Genomic DNA, 19,138 nt, shown 5'->3' with positions numbered 1-19,138 from the left:
TATTCAAAATCTCTATATTGCACTTTAACTGATAACTTGGAGGCGGTGTATGAGAATGTCATCTAATTGTACAGTGATAAACAAGTGTAGGTATAACATGAATTTGACTGGGCTTATGACATTTATTTATACTATTGCTTATTAGTGATTTTCTGCCCACTATGTCCATTTCTTTAGTTGCCTGAAACTGTGCCTTCAAGAGAAAGCTCTTTTTTTTTTTTAGACAATTTGATTTGACTGCTGTCCAATATGTAATCAATTCTTTACAGACTGAGACAGGAGAAAATAACTGCAACAGGCAATGTGGAATGATGCTGCTCCAAATGGATCAATCCCATTCCCTTTGTCCACCAGGGTTCAATTGAAACAAAAAAAATACAGATAAATGCTGGAGTAACTCAGCTGTGCTACTCCAGCACTGTTTATTTTTGTAAACCAGCATCTATAGTCCCTTGTGTCTTCAGTTGAAACACACCAACCTCAAAACTAAACTTAACCTAGGTTTATCCACCCCCCCACCCCTCCCCCTCCCCACCCCCATCACTTCAGTGCATTGAAACAAAGTCTCATCTACCCGTTCATTGGATTATAAATAATATTTGAAGTTCGAGCGGGGTGGGAATGGTGGTCAAGTTATTTGCAATTTTTGCACAACGATCGTTACTAAAACAGATTACCGCACATTTTATCTGTTTTCTGAGTTATTATTGGCCACAGATTGTCAGAGGGTAAGTAAATACAATAGCCAAACTTTGTTTTTTGTTGGTTGTGCAGCACTTTGGGGCAACCTGTGAATGAGAACCATTTTGATCAGGGCAGGTTTTTTTCCCACTCCATCTCTTTGCAAAGTGCACAGTTTTCACTTTTGATTTAAAAGACGATAACTAACCATAATCAAGATACAAGTTCATTGAAAATCTGCTGCCAATTAGCACAAGACACAGTTATAGCTTACAGATAAATCCAAGTAGTTGTAACAGAGGTCAATGGTTGAATGATATATATTGCAAATTGGAACAGATATATGTAGTACCAGGCATGATACTTCTACCCAAATCATCCCACAATTATTATATCATTAGATCTGCCCTATGTCGAAAACTCATAGTAAAAGATACCACAGCATACCATTCATTTCAAAGCATCAACAATATTCAAGTTATAGTGGTGAAAGGTAATTAATGTGAACATTAACTTCATTTCTCTTTCCACAGATGCTGCCCGACTTGCTGAATTTTTCAAGCATTTCTTTTTTAATTTTAGATTTCCAACATCTGCACTATTTTGCTTTCAATTTATAGAAGGTTGTTTTTAAATAATGATACGAAATTAGATACCACCAGTAACATAACAAATACCTTACAATGCAGGTCAATATTATTCCACAAACATTTGCCCAAAATTACCTATTTGAATCCAAAAATTGGTTCTTGAAACAGTAAATGCGTGGTGATCAAAGTTCCAGAAAGAAAATGTATTTGTTGTTGTATTTATCATTACCATGTGTACTGCCCACTTTCTGAGCTTCTCAAGAACAAGGAATGTCATTGCATCGATGTCTAAATGGCAACAAACTAATCCGAATCAGAAACTTAAACTTCTGAAAATTCTGCGTTTCTTCCATAGTCAGAGATACAGCACAGAAACAGGCCATTCGGCCTACTGAGTCTGGACAAACCAAACTCGCTTTTCCTACCTTATCCCATTTATTTTTCCCCAAATTACATAGCAGACAAATTAAGAAAACCTTTTCAGAAAACCTTTTCAGAAAGTAATTTGTTTCAGAATTTTACTTGCCTCAGTGCAAATAATATTACAAATCTGAAAAGAATAATGTAATATGATATGAAATTTGGATAGTACCAACAAAACCAACTCCACCAAACACCATTGTTGTTGGGCAGTTCCTACCTTTGATCGGCGGTGGGGCAGTTGCTGTGTCTTAACCCTGCACTGATGGCTCTTTTACTACGTCCTTGCGTCCAAGTTAAAGCTATGTCCTCCATTAGCAACTCATCTCCACTTAATTTGTTACCCTGTCCTTTTCCTGGTGATGGACGTTGCTCAAGCAACTTTATGACAACCCCTCGACTCCACGTATACTAAATGAATAAGTAGATGTTTAATAGCTTGTATTGCTGCAGCATTCAGGCACTGCCTAGTGCACATCAAGGATGCTTTCAATTGAAATATTTAACGCTCTAAGTTGAGTATCAATACATTTTGAATATTCAATATCATTGGAGCCTGAAGTAAGGTTAGTGAAGTCTAATAGGTAGGAATGCAATAGCAGAAGATCTTCACCATTGGATTTAGAAGCAGGCTGTAATTTCAAATGCAGAAATGATTTTAATGATACACCATAGCCTCGTGCCTTGGGACTATAGTTACGAATGCAGCAATGTTTTATTTGCGTTTCAAAGCAGAAGTAGATGGGGATTTAAAGACTGAATGTGCCAGGATCTGAGAAAAATTACCTTGCACTCCCAACTTGCCAACTTTCACATATAATATATATTGGCTTCAGGATTATGCGACACCAATGGTGCAGCCTCATCTCTTGATAATTCCCTGCTTAAATTCATTCATTCCGCATGCAATCTGGTGCGTCTTCAGAACATTGAATGTGATTATGCGGCTTCACTGACAACAAAAAAAGTGCCCAAATTCTCATTTTGTACTGCTTTATATTCACTGCTGTTTTCTCCTTCCTCCAGGCAAACCTGTAATGATAATAACCGAGTACATGGAGAATGGATCTCTCGACTCATTTCTGAGGGTAGGGTCTGCTCGAAATGAGTACTATGACACTTGTTATTATTGAAGTGATAATGATTCATCCAAAGGAGAAGCTAGACTTTGCCTAAGTAATTAAAACAAAATGAAGGCGAATTGTTACAACCAGACCTGTTTAATTTACAAATCAAGGAGGATGTTTGAATAATTCATACATTTTGCCCTCATTCTTTTCCTGAATGCTCTTATGCTCCATTATGAGGATAGACACAAAATGCTGGTGTAACTCAGCAGGTCAGGCTGAGAAAAATAATAGGTAGCGTTTCGGCTCAGAACCCTTCAGACTGAAAGTAGAGGTTGGTGGTGGGTGGGGGGTGGAGGGTGGGGGGGGGGGGGGGGGGGGGGGAGGCTGAATAAACATAAACCATTAAGACTTGCTTTCCCTATTACTATCAGGTGTGAAATTGGGAAGATTAATGGAATCTTTTTCTTGCCCCATGTACAATTCTTTTTTTGCTGCATGATAATTTTTGCATCGTTAGCTAACTCTGTTGTACATAGTTTTAGGTTTAGATTGATCATTGTCACATACAGTCAAAAGCTTTCTTTTGCATGCTATCCAATAAAATCAGATAATACCAAACAAATACAATCAAGCCAAACACAAGTATAAAGAGTCCAAAGGGGAAGATACAGAGTGCAGAATATAGTTTGGTTTTACTGTAGATTAGTTGAAGTGTTACACTGTACAGGGAAAGTCTGCTCAGTTTCGATGTTGAGAAGAGGTAGAAGGATGCTTCAACTCTGCTAGGTGCCCTTTGGGTACACAATTAGCTTAGGATTCCAACAATCCACCATATCTTGCCAAGCTTAAAACATAGAAGACCTCTGCCTATAAATAATCTGCATTTCCTTTGCAATCATTCTTCTCCCTTCCCTATTTTCCATCTGGTTTCCTGCTTCACATTATTTACCAACTCCTTTCACATAAAGACATGCATTGTTTAAAATTCAAGTGAAGTTCTTTGTGATTAAATATTTAGACAGATCCTGTAGCAATTAATTAAATAATCTGCAACAACCAGTGTATGGATCTTTATTTCTACTTGTGAGTATAAACTGGTTACAGGAGGACAGATGTGAGATTTAAGCCCCAGAAATCACGGGCAAAGCCTTTAAGTTTTTCCTAGTGAAATTCAAAGTTCATCTCAGATCAAGGTGTCACTTCACTGTCAACCTTCTATTGTTTGAATGTGTGTTAGGTACAGTAAAAAGCTTTTTGTGTGCCATTTACCACCCAAAATAAATATCAGATTAATTATTACGTTATAACTCCATTACTTTCTTGGAATTATCCAACCCAGTTAAAACACAAGTGAATCCCAGGGCTAATACCAATATTACAGTTGGTGTGGGATGAGATTTGGGATGAGGTCGAGCGTGATAAAATGAGAGGTAGTATTGGACACATCCTCGCCCCCCGCCGGCTGGAGAAGGACAGGTCTTCACGATTTCAAGTGTAGCATTGAACTCCAGTGATTTGGTATCCAAATGACCAAAAATCCTGACAGTTTGAGTTTATTGTCACACGTACCAAGGCACAGTGAAAAGCTTTTGTTGCGTGCTAAACAGTCAGCGGAAAGACAATCGTGCCATCCAGAGTGTACAGATACATGATAAATGGAACAATGTGAATAACTTTTAGTGCAAGGTAAAGTCCAGTAAAGTTTGATCAAAGATAGTCCGAGGGTCTTCAATGAAATAGATAGTAGCTCAGGACTGCTTTCTAGTTGATTGTGGGATGGTTCCGTTGCCTGAGAACAGCTGGGAAGAAACTGTCCCTGAAACATCTGTTCCCTGTTCAACACCCAACTCACTCATTAACATAGAAAATAGGTGCAGGAGTAGGCCATTCGGCTCTTCAAGTCAGCACTGACATTCAATATGACCATGGCTAATCATCCAGAATCAGTACCCTGTTCCTGCTTTCTTGCCATATCCCTTGATTCCGTTAGCCCTCAGAGCTATATCTAACTCTCTCTTGAATACATCCAGTGAATTGGCCCCCACTACCTTCTATGGCAGAGAATTCCAGAGATTCACAACTCTCTGGCTGAAAATGTTTTTCCTCATCTCAGTCCTTATTCTTAAATTATGATCCCTGGTTTTGGACTCCCCCAACACGGGGAACATTTTTCCTGCATCTATCCTGTCCAATCCCTTAAGAATGTTATATGTTTCTTATAAGATCCCCTCTCATCCTAAATTCCAGTGAATATAAGCCCAGTCGATCCATTCTTAACCTGGAGTGTAAAGTAGGGGTTCAGAGTATAATCCAGGTATTGGACCAAACCATTGGTCTGGGTCAAGAATGCAACCAGGTGCGTAGCCAGAATGGGGAACCGGAGTGTTTCAGCTTGTTCCCTTTCCTGCTCCCTTTAAATTCACCAGACATCCGTTACCATTCCCATTAAACTCATTGGGTTCACTGAAGAAATTATTGTGCCATTACGGAACATGTAAAATAGTGAAATGAAAGTGGGTTGTAACATCACTAGGAATAACATTAAATAATGTAGACAATCCACCAGATCGGCAATAGCCCACGGGTGGCAGATTATCAGCGTTTTACTGTGGTTGGGATTATTTGTCACAGTTGGTAGACTGCTGTTCTGACTGGAGTTACAGATGTGGCCACATGAAGATCGGTACGTTCTCCTGGCTGAACAGACACATAGGGGACGAGCTGGACTAATTTAACATGTAAAGGACAGCATGCAATTTGAATAATAAAACTTGGTTCCAATAATAATCTTAAATAACTCAAGATAATGTGCTTTTGAAATTTAATCAGTATAATTCAGTTCTATTTCATATGCAGAACTTAACATAACCAGCTGAGTAATGATTATAGATTTTGTAATTTATTCATGAATGAAAATTGATCAATGGTTCTTCAGTAATTCAATATTATCACTTGAAAGTAATGTATGTATTTTCATGCTGCTAGACCCATATTGTGGCTGCATTTGTCTTTTCCACACACTTGACCTCTCACTTCTCTGGTGACATCCAAAGCCAAGATAAATAATGATATTGCCGTGAGACAGGTTTCTGTTAATCAAACTACTACAGTTTGAAATAGACTCAGTTAATGCATTTGGGGAGATGGGCTGGGATTCAATGGGAAAAGGCATAACTGTGCCTGAACCAAATATCTTCATTGCTAAGTTGGGTATCTTGCCCCCACCAAGTTTCACTCACTGGCCTGTGGAGGCCAGTGGGTATTTTTAGGGCAGAGATAGACAAATTCTTAATTAGAACCAGCGTCAAGGGTTATGGGGAGAAGGCAGAAAAATGGGATTAGAAGGCACGGATCAGCCATGATTGAATGGCGGATTAGACTCGATGGGCCGAATGGCCTAATTCTACTCCTATAAATTGTAAACATCAGTTGGGTGTGAGATAGAAATTCTCAACAGTCCACCATATTTGATAATTTCACACATTTAAAAGATTAATGGAAATGTGGTGTTTAAAAATTGGTTCAAGTCGACACCTTCGTTTGTCGGCAAAATATATGGAATTATTAACCACTAACGTAATTATGTTGAAAATTATTTTTATACTGATTTTCTGATCAGATGGCAGCCTCAATCTATATTGAATGCATTGGCAAGCACGAGTTATAACTGCCTCTGCTACTTGTCCAGTTAGAAGCTGCTGACCCACAGCTTGCACATTCCAAAGGCAATCATGAATAATAACTAATTTTAGATGACCATATTGTGCACCATTGAACTGAAATGGTAAAATCCATTTCATTTTCACTCCTTAGTGCAGACATCTTTGATCTTTTATAGTTGGGGTATTTAGTGCTTTAGGAACATTTTTAATGAGAAGAAAATCAGTTTAGAAAACTATTAATGCTACGTATGTCAGGCAATTGTTTTACAAGTTGGGCACCTTATTATGGGGTCTTTGAGTAGAAGTGCCAAGGAGCACCTGCCAGCCACATGAAATGGGGAGACCCATGGAATGTATCACCCATCGTTAAATCAGAAAGACATGCTGTGGGCGTGGGGGAGGAAGGAACTTTATGGATACAATTGTGTGATCTTTATCAGGGGCCCACTGCCTTGCCTGGCAAGGATAAAATACAGAGATTGAGTATGCACCAGCAGTCCATAAGAGTGGTTGTGGTGACCAAGGCACTTACAGAAAATTGCAACATGGCATCTGGTTTAAGGCACCTGCAGTGGCACAATATGTCTCCCAGACCTATTCTTAACCAACTGAATATCCAAGCTGTATCTCATTTCACTTCTTCATTTTCATTTTCCCCAAGTGGTTACCCCTTCAAACTAAAACAATTCAGAGTTCAGATATTCTACCATAAATTAGATTTTTGTCCCCAACTGATTTTGAAGTGTATTATTGAAGAAGCCTTTGTACCCTCCCTACGAGTATAGCTTTATGGATTTGATGGACATTTCCAATCAATTCATCTTCATAGGCCTGCTACAAATGATGTATTAATTCTCTCAAGTTGCAATTGAAACAGGCTTTGAACCAAGCTGAGAGAACCACTGTGGTTTACAAGACAAGCCATTTATTATACACACCCGAAGTATATTTGATTCTATTCAGTGTTGTGTATAGCTCCATTCCTTTCTAATAGCTTGGCGTCCAATATAAAGAATGGCACATTTGATTTAATGTTTTATGCTTGTATGCAGAAGCATGATGGACAATACACAGTCATTCAGCTGGTTGGAATGCTCAGAGGAATTGCCTCCGGGATGAAATATCTTTCAGATATGAATTATATACACCGGGACCTGGCAGCCAGAAACATACTAGTGAACAGCAACTTTGTCTGCAAGGTGTCCGATTTTGGTTTATCACGAGTGCTGGAGGATGACCCAGAAGCAGCCTATACAACCAGGGTGAGTGAACAGATCAAGCAACACTTGATCTCTGGCAACCTCAATCTCTGGCACTTCAAATGTCACATATTCAACCCATTACTAGAAACCTAACTTCCTGTCCCATCATTTCAAGTCATCTGCTGCTAAAGCACTTCTCATCTGCTGCTGGAGTACTTGCCCTTTAACTCTATCCTCCTCATTCCAAAATCTTCTTACCTTGCATCAACTCAAGGAAATCGAAAGCTTTGCTGCCTCTGTTCCAACTTGCATCTCTTTTCATTGAGACCAACAAAATCAAAGTAAAGTCCCAGTCTAATGACGTCCCATTGTTGAAGAGGTCCATAAGTCCCCTGCACTTGTCCTCAGAGCAAAGGTGGAAAGAAACTAGGCTAGGTGGATTCAAGGATGGGTTGCTACTAAACAGCCTAGGGTTATCTTTGCATTCCAGGATGAACTTGGAACAAATAGTTTCGCTTAAAAAAAAAGAGGTGTTCCCAGACTCATTGGCAGTGAATGGCCTAATTTTTTATTTTTTTTAAATCAGTCTATATTCATTCAAAAGATCCGATATTATCAAATCTCAGCAGATGGCCAAAAGGCAGGAATCCACCTTTGGCATTTCTGCTTCATATAAATCAGTGCTCTACATCTGTAACTGTCATTGCTTTCTTCAGGGAGGAAAGATCCCCATCCGATGGACAGCTCCAGAGGCCATTGCCTATCGCAAGTTCACCTCAGCCAGCGATGTGTGGAGTTATGGGATTGTCATGTGGGAAGTTATGTCATACGGAGAGCGGCCGTATTGGGAAATGTCCAATCAGGATGTAAGTAGCAAAATCACATGTTTTTGTATGGTACTATTTAAATACACGATGACCTAAATTGTTTACTTAACCTTGTGACATTCTGGATAACACTGTTAACAAGAGTCTCCATTATACAATTCTGCCCTGCCAATTTGCTGCTTAATCGTATAGATCTTTCTCTAGTCCATCACCATTTATGGTGACCTTTAATTCGATGATGCTGGATTGCAAATTCCCATTGATTTAGCTAATCCCATTCACTGTCAGAGTGAATGTAATATGTCAAGTTTGTGAAATGCACAGGTACGGTGAGAATCTTGCTTGCAGCACATAAACAACACAAATTACCCATAAATTCTACATCAGTTAAAAGAAAAAAGACAGTTCAGATAAAACAAGATATTAGTGAAAGACAAACAATTAGAAAACAAGTCTAGGGTATGCAAAAGTTGACCCAAATTGTTGCATTGTTGAGGTAGGATTAGGATTGTGCAGGTTGATTAAAGAACCTGATATTTGTAGGAAAGCAGCTGTTCCCAAACCCAGTGTAGGTACTCAGGCTTCTGTATCTCCTGCTTGATAGTGGCAACGAGAAAGGTGGGGATCCTCGATAGCCATCCTGGGGAGCATTTTATGTAGATGTCTTTGATGGAGGTGAGGACCCATGTTCGCATGATAGTCCAGGTTAAGCGAAAACTCTTTGCAGCCTCTATCTCTGCAGCACCTATCCCTACTCAGAGTAAACTAAATGCAGCCCACTAGATGGAATATAAAACCTCAGCAGAGTTCTCTATAGTATGTTACAAACGACGGATGAAGAATATACCATTTAAACTCATCCGGTTGGCCCAAAATAGACAAAGCTTCCAAAAGGAAATGTCTTGCCAAATTCCTAATACAAATTTGTCCCCCTTCAATAGTTGTGTTAAGTAATGCAATATGCAGCAATGGATTACATTGAAAGTGGGTGATAGTTATACTAAAATGGATACATTGAGATTAACAATCATGTGTAGTCAAAATGCAACTTAAATTACATAGATGAAGAAATTAAATGAGACTTTTTTCACATAAAGGGTGGTGGGTGTATGGAACGAGCTGCCAGGGGAGGTCGTTGAGGCAGGTACTATTGCAAAATTTAAGAAACATTTGGACAGGTACATGGATGGGATAGGTTTGGAGGGATATGGACCAAACGCAGGCAGGTGGGACCAGTGTAGCTGGGACATGTTGGCTGGTGTAGGCAAGTTGGGCCGAGAAGCTTGTTTCCACACTATCACTCTATGACTATTATAAACCTTCCCAAAAGGATGATGAGGGAGAGCCCAGACTGATTTCTGGAGAACCAGCATCTGCAGATCCTTGCATCTCTGGTTGAATGTATACCTTGAATGGTCATCTTGGCCATGCAGTGATGTCAGTGAGTCCTCAGAGAGGTAGAGTGCTAAAGCCAGCAGATCTCTTCTCAGGACCATCTCAATTTCTAAATATTTGAACGTCTCATAATTTCCACTATTGGCAGCAAAAGCTTTTCACGGTAGGAAGGAACTGCAGATGCTAGTTTACACCAAAGATCGACACAAAATGCTGGAGTAACTCAGTGGGACAGACAGCAACTGTGGAGAAAAGGAATGAATGACGTTTCGGGTTGAGACCCTTCATCTGAAGAAGGGTCTCGACCCGGAATATCACCCATTCCTTCTCTCCATTTCTCCAGAGATGTTGCCTGTCCCGCTGAGTTACTCCAGCATTTTGTGCCTAGCTTTTCACTGTACATCAGTACACGTGACAATAAACCATAAACAAAACTAAAAGGTTATTTCCCCCAAACAAAATCTTTTCTATAGACTGAGTCAATCTTTCCTAAAAACTAGGCTTCTAAATTAGTGCAAATAATTGGTTCTTATTGTTGCTAAAATTATTGGGGTATTTCATTCAAAATCTCAGAGGCCGTTGAATGCCAGGTTCAGAATCATTTTAATTCTCACTTCATGTATTGTGATCTAAGTGCAACTGATGAATTACAGAAGTGAAGTATTTTCAGTACAGAAGTATTTTCGTATTAAATTATGAATTTCAAATCTTTATACAATAGTTTGTTATATTGTGCACCATATTAGACTTGAGAGATGCAGTGCAGAAACAGGTCCTCCGGCACGAGCCCACATCAACCAGCAATCACCCTGTACACCAACACTGTCCTACACATCAGGGACCATTTTACAACTTACTGAAGCCAATTAACTTACAAACCCATACGGGTTTGGAATGTGAGAGGAAACCGGAGCACCTGGAGAAAACCCACGCGCTCACAAGGAGAACGTACAAACTCCGTACAGACACATCACCATAGTCAGGATCGAATCCGGGCCGCTGGCACTGTAAGGCAGTAACTCTACCGCTACGCTGCACTACTGAATATTGATTCAAATATCTTCCATTTAATTTGTTATCCACAAATGTTTGAAAACTGATTTAGTTCCTTTGGGCTTGCAAGGATCAGTAACTGTACAAAGCGAACTTCAGGGTAAACCTCTTGCGTTCTCCGCAGGTGATTAAAGCAATTGATGAAGGATACCGCTTGCCGGCACCCATGGATTGTCCTGCTGTGCTTCACCAGTTGATGTTAGATTGCTGGCAGAAAGCACGCGGAGATAGACCAAAGTTTGGCCAGATTGTGAACATCGTCGACAAGCTGATACGAAACCCCAGCTGTCTCAGAACGTTAGCCAACGATGTAGCTTGGTAAGATTTATCACACTTAACATTGAAATAGAAGTTTAATTTTTCCAACGGTAAAAGGACAAACAGTGACGATTGAAAAGAAACAAATAATGAGCTGCAAGGAAAGAAGTTTCAAATGTTCTTCTTTTTTTTTTGTGCATGCACAGGTCAGGCAGTATATTGCAGGATCCGTGCACCCCGGACACTTCCACCATCACAACAGTAGATGAATGGCTGGATGGTATCAAAATGGGACAATACAAAGATAATTTCTCATCAGCTGGTTATGGCACACTGGACACTGTTGTGTATATAAACAGCAGGTACTGTAAGCGGTAATGCTGAGGGAATGGATTCCCTTTTCCAGGATCCTGAATCTTTCATTTAAGTGTTATTAAAAACATAACTGCCTTTTAAAATGGACTTTGTCACCCATATGAATATTTTTATAACTCATTCCCGGTAATTCAGTCAGCCAGCAAATTGACACCCTCTTCCTAAAGTAGAAACCACAGATAATATCTCTGTATTAGTTTAAATCTTAAAATTGGCATAACACAAGTACAGATGACCTTTTGTCCCATCTTGTTTCTACCTACTCCAGATGAAACAGTCCCATTCTCTCCCATTCCCCTTTCACCAAAATTCTGCCAATTATTCTCTCTCAAGTGCCTATGCAGATTCCTTCTGAAGCCTTCTGACTCAGTTTCTACCAATTTACAGGCAACCAAAAAAAAACTTTATATCCCGACTCCCAAATCAAAGGAAAGTTTTTTTTTGGTTGCATCCTCCCTTTACAGCTCTTACCCAGTACATCCATTCCCTATCTTTCATTCCTGGACCTATTTGTTCATGGGAGCACCACGATTCAAAACAGTCATCTTGAACACCTCCGTCAAGTCTCCACATTATCTTCTTTGCACTAAGTAGAACAACCCAGCTTCTCCAATCTAACATCTTAGCTCCAATGAATCCAGTGTGGTGCACCCAATTCCCCAACAATGCCAGCTTTGCCAAGACACACATTGTGTCCTCTTTTGGTCCAGTGTCACCTACCCTACGCATTGCAGTTTTGTTTCTCACCTTCAGAAGTCTCCTCAAATCCAGGTCTCTTTGTCCATGGGTTTTCAATTTAGGTTTGGCTATTGAGACGATCTACAAAACAAAATGCATTTTAATATTGTTAGTACAGTGAAAGATGCATCATTTTAAAAATATACTTTTATTACTTATCTTTGCTTTTCACTGTTAAAATATTGTCTATATTCTAAATTCACAGCTAATTGTAAAGATTAGTGTCCCTCTGATAGAAATAAAGCATCTGTGGAATAAACATGTAAAATGTGTAATCTGGCTCGTTGTTTTAATTTGTTGCTCTGATCGACCTCTCTCCTTCCAATTTCTAGTGACCTCTGCAGAATCGGGGTGACGTTAGTTGGGCATCAGAAGCGGATCCTCTGGAGCATTCAGAACCTTTTCACCATGGCCAACCAGATACATGGAACACACATTCACGTATAACAAATTCACTGCAGCAAAGCAGCATGGTTGGACTCTGAGGAGAGAGAGAGTGAGAGAGGAGGAGAAAAAAAGAAAGCTACTGAATGCTCTGCTTCCTTCCTCCGAATAACAGCTTCTTTAATCACTAGTGAAGAGAGAGCAGCCTTTCTTCAAACACACACACCCAGCATTCATACAGCATGCAATCAGCAATCCTTGCGGCAAAGTAATTATCGGCACATCTCATTCAAACTTTGCAAATAAGATAAGAACGTGTTGAAAAGTCACCGTTTGATTCATTACAGAGAAAAATGGTAGCTTCCTAAACATAGATTTTCTTTGCTCTACAGATGATGCTTTACAATAGCCATCATGTTCTTTGTTTTAAAAAATCTGAATCACTGTGGTTACTGTGTTAAAAAAAAAGAGCATTACTGGTTTGAGGGCAGCTTTATTAGCCCAGGAGCTGCTGATCTAACAAGTCTTTCCTTGACTTGCTCTGCCATGCACAGAGTTGGGAGTAAGATGGAGTTCCAGCCTTGAACAAAGCTTAAAAGAATCCCCATGGGCCAACTAAATGAACAGAAGACATAGAATCAGATGCCCATGCTAAAGCAGATCAAAATTTGGACTTATTCAGGGCTTTGTTTTCTAAATTAAGATGATATCTTAATATTGTCATATTGAAGATAAGTACAAGTGAATGGAGTAGGAAACGATACGGTCGAATTAACTGAGAATTATCGCTATGATAATTCCAAGCACAGATTTTAAAAAGGCATATTTATGTTTGGTTGAATATGCCCAAATCTCATGAAATAAACAGCTTTAATTAACTGAGCCAGGTGGAAAGAGTGCATTGTTAACCACTAGTTACTAAGGAGGAACACCCATCTTTCACGATGAACACACAATGAAACCAAGTTCCAAACTCAAATTATAAAATAGAGTTTGGATTCCAGATTCAAGAAATTGGAGGTCCTTCTCACTAATCTGAGCTGAATAGACTGGAACATGAAGTGGCTGAGAAGGGAGAGCCATGAAATATTGCAAGCTCGAGTCAGGATCTGTTGATGTACAGGTGTTGAAGAAACTAAAAGAATAGTTTAATAACTTTGGATTTGAACTTTGAATGTATGTCACTAAGTGATTTGTCCAGAAAGAAATCAACTTATTTTGCTGTCAATTGCAGCAATGACATTTGATTGGAACATGAGACTTCAAATTGTTTGATTTAGTTTAGTTTAGAGATACAGCTAGGTGTACCAACTATCTCACTCCCAAATAAGGGACAAGGTGACCTCACCCAGCCAGCGGCCATGTGCTCCTGTTCCACCAATGGCGGCCGCCCAGGCCGGGAGGCGGGTTGCTGCGCAGCCTCCGTTAGGCGGCGTCCGGGCCTCTAGGCCGACAATGCCCCCTGGGCCTAATGTGGAACATGGGCGGTCCCGTACAGGATAAACCAATTTAGCTCAATATACGGGATGTCCCAACTAATACGGGACAGTTGGCAACCCTAGATACAGTGTGGAAACAGGCCTTTCAGCCTACTGAGCCCACGTCGACCAGAGATTCTCACACATTAACAATATCCTACACACTCAACAGACAATTTACAATTTTACCAAGGCAATTAACCTACAAATCTGTACATCTTTGGTATGTGGGAGGAAACCAGAGCTCCTGGGGCAAACCCACACAGGTCATGGGAAGAATGTACAAACCTCGTACAGACAAGCACCTGTAGTCAGGATCGATCCCGGGTCTCTGGCGCTGTAAGGCAGCAGCTCTACTGCTGCATCACCTTTGTCTTTAAAGCTATGATTATGTGCTATGTGCGGAAACATCTTAGTCTCCCTATCATAGTCCTACCAAACAAATTCATTAATTTTCTTAGAATGCCGTCAGGCAAGAACTGTATTTCCCATCCTCAGTTGCCCATGTTGATATTCTGCTTTACCACCTTCTTTAACTGCTAAAAACCTTCTGATGAAGGAGCTCCCAAAATACTGTCAGACAAGGAGTTCCAGGATTTAGACCCAGCTAAAAGAGGAATGGCAATATTAGTTCCAAGTCAAGATGGCACACAGCTTGAAAGGGGAACCTGCAGTTAGTGATGCTTTAATGCACGAGAGGCACATGTTCTTGGTAGTAAAGGTTTTTGGAAGGTGCTGTTGGAAGAGTCTGGGTGAGTAGCTGTGGTACATTTCCTAAGATGGTGCACACTGCAGCCATATTGTGTAGGTCCACACTGCATTCCACACATTTAGACTGTCCTCAAGTTTAGCTGCAGTATATTATTTTATTTTCTTTCATGTTACCGGCATTCAGAGTTAGTGTTGAACAAGTACATAAAGAGGGGAGGCAAGGGACATAGACTTTGGTAGCAGTCTCAGCTCCACATTCCTTGTAATATACATCGAGGCACCTGATTATTTCAAAAGGGAATATCAGCGAGAATGAACACCAAAAGATAGAATTTTGTCAGCCTGCATTCATTTTAGCCACAATGTCATTTTGAAAATAAAGCTACAGCCATGTATTTTTAACAACCATTAGCTCTCATTCTACTAAATACTGTATCAAGATAGAGGCTGAGCAGCAAATAACTTTTTCTTTCTCTTGGTCTCATTGCTGCATAGTCTTGCCTTTCCATGTATTTGTACAGATCGAGATCTCTCTTCTCCATATGTTTTCCGCCCTTGCCCTACACAAGGTTTCTTTTGATGCCCACTACATTAAGAAAAAGGCAGCTGAGGAAAGGAGAGATAAGGAATCATTGGAAAGATAAGAACTAAGGAAACCGAGAAATGCAGAACGTGAAGAAACCAGCAACTGTAGATGCTGGTTTATATTTTTTAAAAGCCACAAAGTGCTGGAGTAACTCAGCGGGTCAGGCAGCATCCTTGGAGAACATGGATAAGTGACGTTTCAGGTCGGGACCCTTCTTCAGACTGAAGTCTGGAAGGGTGATATTTCAGGTAGAGTGCGTTCTTTAGGCTGAAGCAGGTGCCGTTGCTCTTTCCAAGGGTGCTGACCAACTTGCTGAGTTTGTCAAACTTTTTTTTGTCTTTGGTCCATATCAATGAATGATTACTATATTATTTGTGGCAATATTTATTTCTCTGGAATAATTATGATGGTTAATGGTCAGAAAGGGCAAATATCTTTGTACTTACCTTTGCAAGTCTGCGTGTTAACAGAGGAGACATGAATTAACACCTAAAGCAATCAGGAAAACCTTCCCCATATAAATATTACATTAGGTGGTATCGGTTATCCAAGCCAACCAATAGCACATAAGGACATAATGAAATGGCATCAAGAAGCTCTGTCTTTTGTTAAGTACAGTTGATAATATAATGCTCATTTCTGATTGTTCTTATTCCACGCAATGTTTAGGGAAAGGAGTTTAAACTGTGGGGCTAGATCCTCTTTTCCACCATATTTTAAAGTGCAAATATTTGTGGACAGCTAATGGGTACGAAAAGGACAATGAGCAATTCAGGAATTTTTGAAAAACTTTGAATTTTCACCTTAAAAGACATTCAGTGAATTGAGTATAACAAGTTGGTCATTTTTTTGTACTAAGCACCAATTAGAATTGTGGCGGCCATTTTAAATTACAGTCTGAGATGACACTGTCCCTCAAATTTAACAGTGGTAATGAAGGGAAGAAAATGTAGTTATACAAGGTTATTTGTTTAAGATCACCAACTACCAAGAGTATTACAAGGCTGGGATCCCCAAATTATACAGTCAGCAATCAAATGAAATGCTTGTGCAGTTATATTTTTGCAGCAATTGTGAAACTAAGTTGTCATGAGGCATATTTTGATTCTCATCTCTTACCCATGTGTAACTTTGAGTGGCTGCACACTCAAATTATACTATTCTTTGCATCAGTAGAGAGCTGAAAGGGCATTACATCAAATCAATCTGAGTAGCATGCACAATCTACAGAGAAGCAGACAGCAAGACAGGCATTGATTGCAGGATAAATGGGTGGGGAAATCACAAAAGAGAGAGGACAATGCTGAGATATGTAGCAAATAATTTCAGAAGGAAACAAGTTTGTTCAATTTAATCAGGAGTGGCTGATCTCACTGTGTGTTCACCTAAATTTTACAAGTTTAAAAACTTGGGGTTTCTTTTTTTTAAAGTGGACAGTGAAAGATTCTTCAGCATAACTATACTTGTTTCAGGCTTCAACATTTGCTTGTCAATTTACTTTCTGGAATTTTAGGAACAACTTATCGGCTTTTAAAATGAAGCCCCCCCCGCCATTTTGTAATGGCGCCATGGCAACAGCAGAACAAGAGACAAATATTGTACCATATTGTATAAAATGTACAGCGTGACTGACCCAAGTATAGAATGTTTATAATTGTGAATTTTTAAAATGACTAAAAACTGAACCAGTTCCATCAGTATATGCAGAATGATTGAACATTTGCGTTAGGTGTAGGGTAGCAACTCTCCTGCGTGATAAAGGTATGTTGAAGATACTTAGGGCTGTGCCAAATCAAATAATTGTAATTGGAGGTTGAATATAACTGGATAAAATAACATTGAATCAGGCTTAATGAGCAAGGTCCAGCAGTGATCACAAGCTCAGATAACATTGAAAATTATACAAAGAGTGCTTCATGATTGATAAGCACTGTGGAATGCTTGGTCACATAAGGCACCAGACAAGTCCTGCACAAAAGTCAAATGCGTACGAGGGAAAAATGGCATTAAAATGATAGTGTCTTCCCATCGCAGATGTTTTTATCAGTTATTGAACCACCAACAAGGATGACCCTGAGCAACAAGATAGCTCAATTAGGTGACCTGCTAAACAGATGTGCGGAAATAAAAAGCCAGATTCCCACTCTGTATCACAGTTTGACTGTGACTCCTTCCATGGTTGGTCTCACTAGCATTAATTTTCTGGGCCACACACTATGGAACTGAAGGTTAGCAAGCATTCATGAATTTGCCCGGAGTCAGTGCTTCCAAAGTGGTTAATGTTTTTTTCTAATAAGAAATTGAAGCAATTGGCCTTTCAGCCCCTTGTGCCGGGTCTTGTCAGTTTAGCAAAAAAAAATCTTTGTAATCCAACAGCTCTCCAAAATAGAGCTTTAACCTCCTGAGCAACGAGGGATTTTAGGTCAAGACTGTTTTGATGGTTGTTTTTAAATGTGTTTCATGTTACCAGTTGTTCTTTGTCTCACCACCTCAGAGCATTGGTACAGCCCTAAAACACTGATGAACCTGGTCTCAGATTGCGTGTGAGAGATACGAGACTGTGGCCTTTTTGCAATGTATGTATTAATTTATGCTTCTTAATTTGTGAGCTGTGTTCCCAGTTTGCTGTATCTAGTGGTCATTGTTCCTCCATAATGCTCCGAGGAGTTCGCTGGTGGTGCATCAGCTTGGATTTAATTTTTACGTCGCTGTAATAAATATGCAAATATTTTTCATTTTTTTCCACCTACAAGACTTCTGTCTCCTGCTTATTGTGCCTGCTGTTGGCGAATGGATGAAAGCGAGCCTGTTGCCCATGACTAAACAATTTGCTCAGTCGAATGAACATTAATCGTCTAACCCACTGTCCGTTTCCTGAACACCCTCCAAGATTAGGAGGCGGCTATTCCATTTACCATGATTGCACAGAATTTCATTCACCCATCCTGACCACATTTCAGTCTGGATTCCACTGGAATTCTGGATGCCCAAAGATGGTGACTGGATCTTCCAATCAATCTCACTCAGGAACCTAACTTAGAGAAACACAAAACTTAGCAGCCCTCTCTCCCCTCCCCCCTCCCCCCTCCCTCCACCCCCTTCCCCAACTCCAATCAATGTGAAATGGAATCACGATCCAAATCGTCACCTATCCATTTTCTCCAGAGATGCTGCCCGATCTACTGAGGTACTCTGTCTTTGGTATAAACCAGCATTCCTTTTCATTATATTAAACTGTGAAATACTCAACACCAAAACAGAGCATTTGAGCCATATTATCTCCTATTTACACTAATCCTCCATTCATTGCATTTTTTATTCTCCTGTGGCAGGACTCGGAATGGTCCAGCCCAGAATGAGACGAGATGCTAAGTTGGTCCGGTCAGTAAATCTTTATTTACACGAGAAACCGCAAACAGCACACACCAGAGTTCTCTCCCTCTCAACAACCGCCCAAATAAACCCCTAATCGACACTAAGTCGCCAAACCCTGCCAGTGGAGTGCCGAGGGTTCGTTCAGGAAGTGGCCGAACCATCAGGTGGCGCTAAACTCCCCATATTCTCATCATTTTGCTCCAGATTCTATTCACGTACCCTGACACTTGAGGCAATTTAGAGCAGCCAATTACCCTACCAATCAGCAGTTCTTTGGGATGTGGGAGGGAGCCAAAGCACCTGGTGGAGACCCGCACCATCACATGCAAACTC

At 40.1% G+C, this 19,138-nt stretch overlaps 1 protein-coding gene across 5 annotated transcripts in view; it reads left to right on the top strand.

The window, feature by feature from the left end:
* Positions 1-18,176, top strand: part of LOC144599632 (ephrin type-A receptor 3-like) — a 319,324-nt gene extending 301,148 nt beyond the window's left edge. For all 5 annotated transcript variants that reach the window (XM_078410760.1, XM_078410761.1, XM_078410759.1 and 2 more), the window contains 6 exons: positions 2,718-2,779; positions 7,476-7,685; positions 8,342-8,491; positions 11,025-11,218; positions 11,365-11,520; positions 12,604-18,176. In XM_078410760.1, coding sequence (XP_078266886.1) covers positions 2,718-2,779; positions 7,476-7,685; positions 8,342-8,491; positions 11,025-11,218; positions 11,365-11,520; positions 12,604-12,718 — 887 coding nt within the window. In that variant the 3' untranslated portion in view covers positions 12,719-18,176. The remainder of the gene's footprint in view (positions 1-2,717; positions 2,780-7,475; positions 7,686-8,341; positions 8,492-11,024; positions 11,219-11,364; positions 11,521-12,603) is intronic.
* The last annotated feature ends 962 nt before the right edge of the window (positions 18,177-19,138 follow it).

The sequence above is a fragment of the Rhinoraja longicauda genome, chromosome 13 (genome assembly GCF_053455715.1).
Source record: "Rhinoraja longicauda isolate Sanriku21f chromosome 13, sRhiLon1.1, whole genome shotgun sequence".
In the NCBI taxonomy this organism is placed as follows: Eukaryota; Metazoa; Chordata; class Chondrichthyes; order Rajiformes; family Arhynchobatidae; genus Rhinoraja; species Rhinoraja longicauda.
This window is presented reverse-complemented; position numbering and strand designations above follow the sequence as displayed.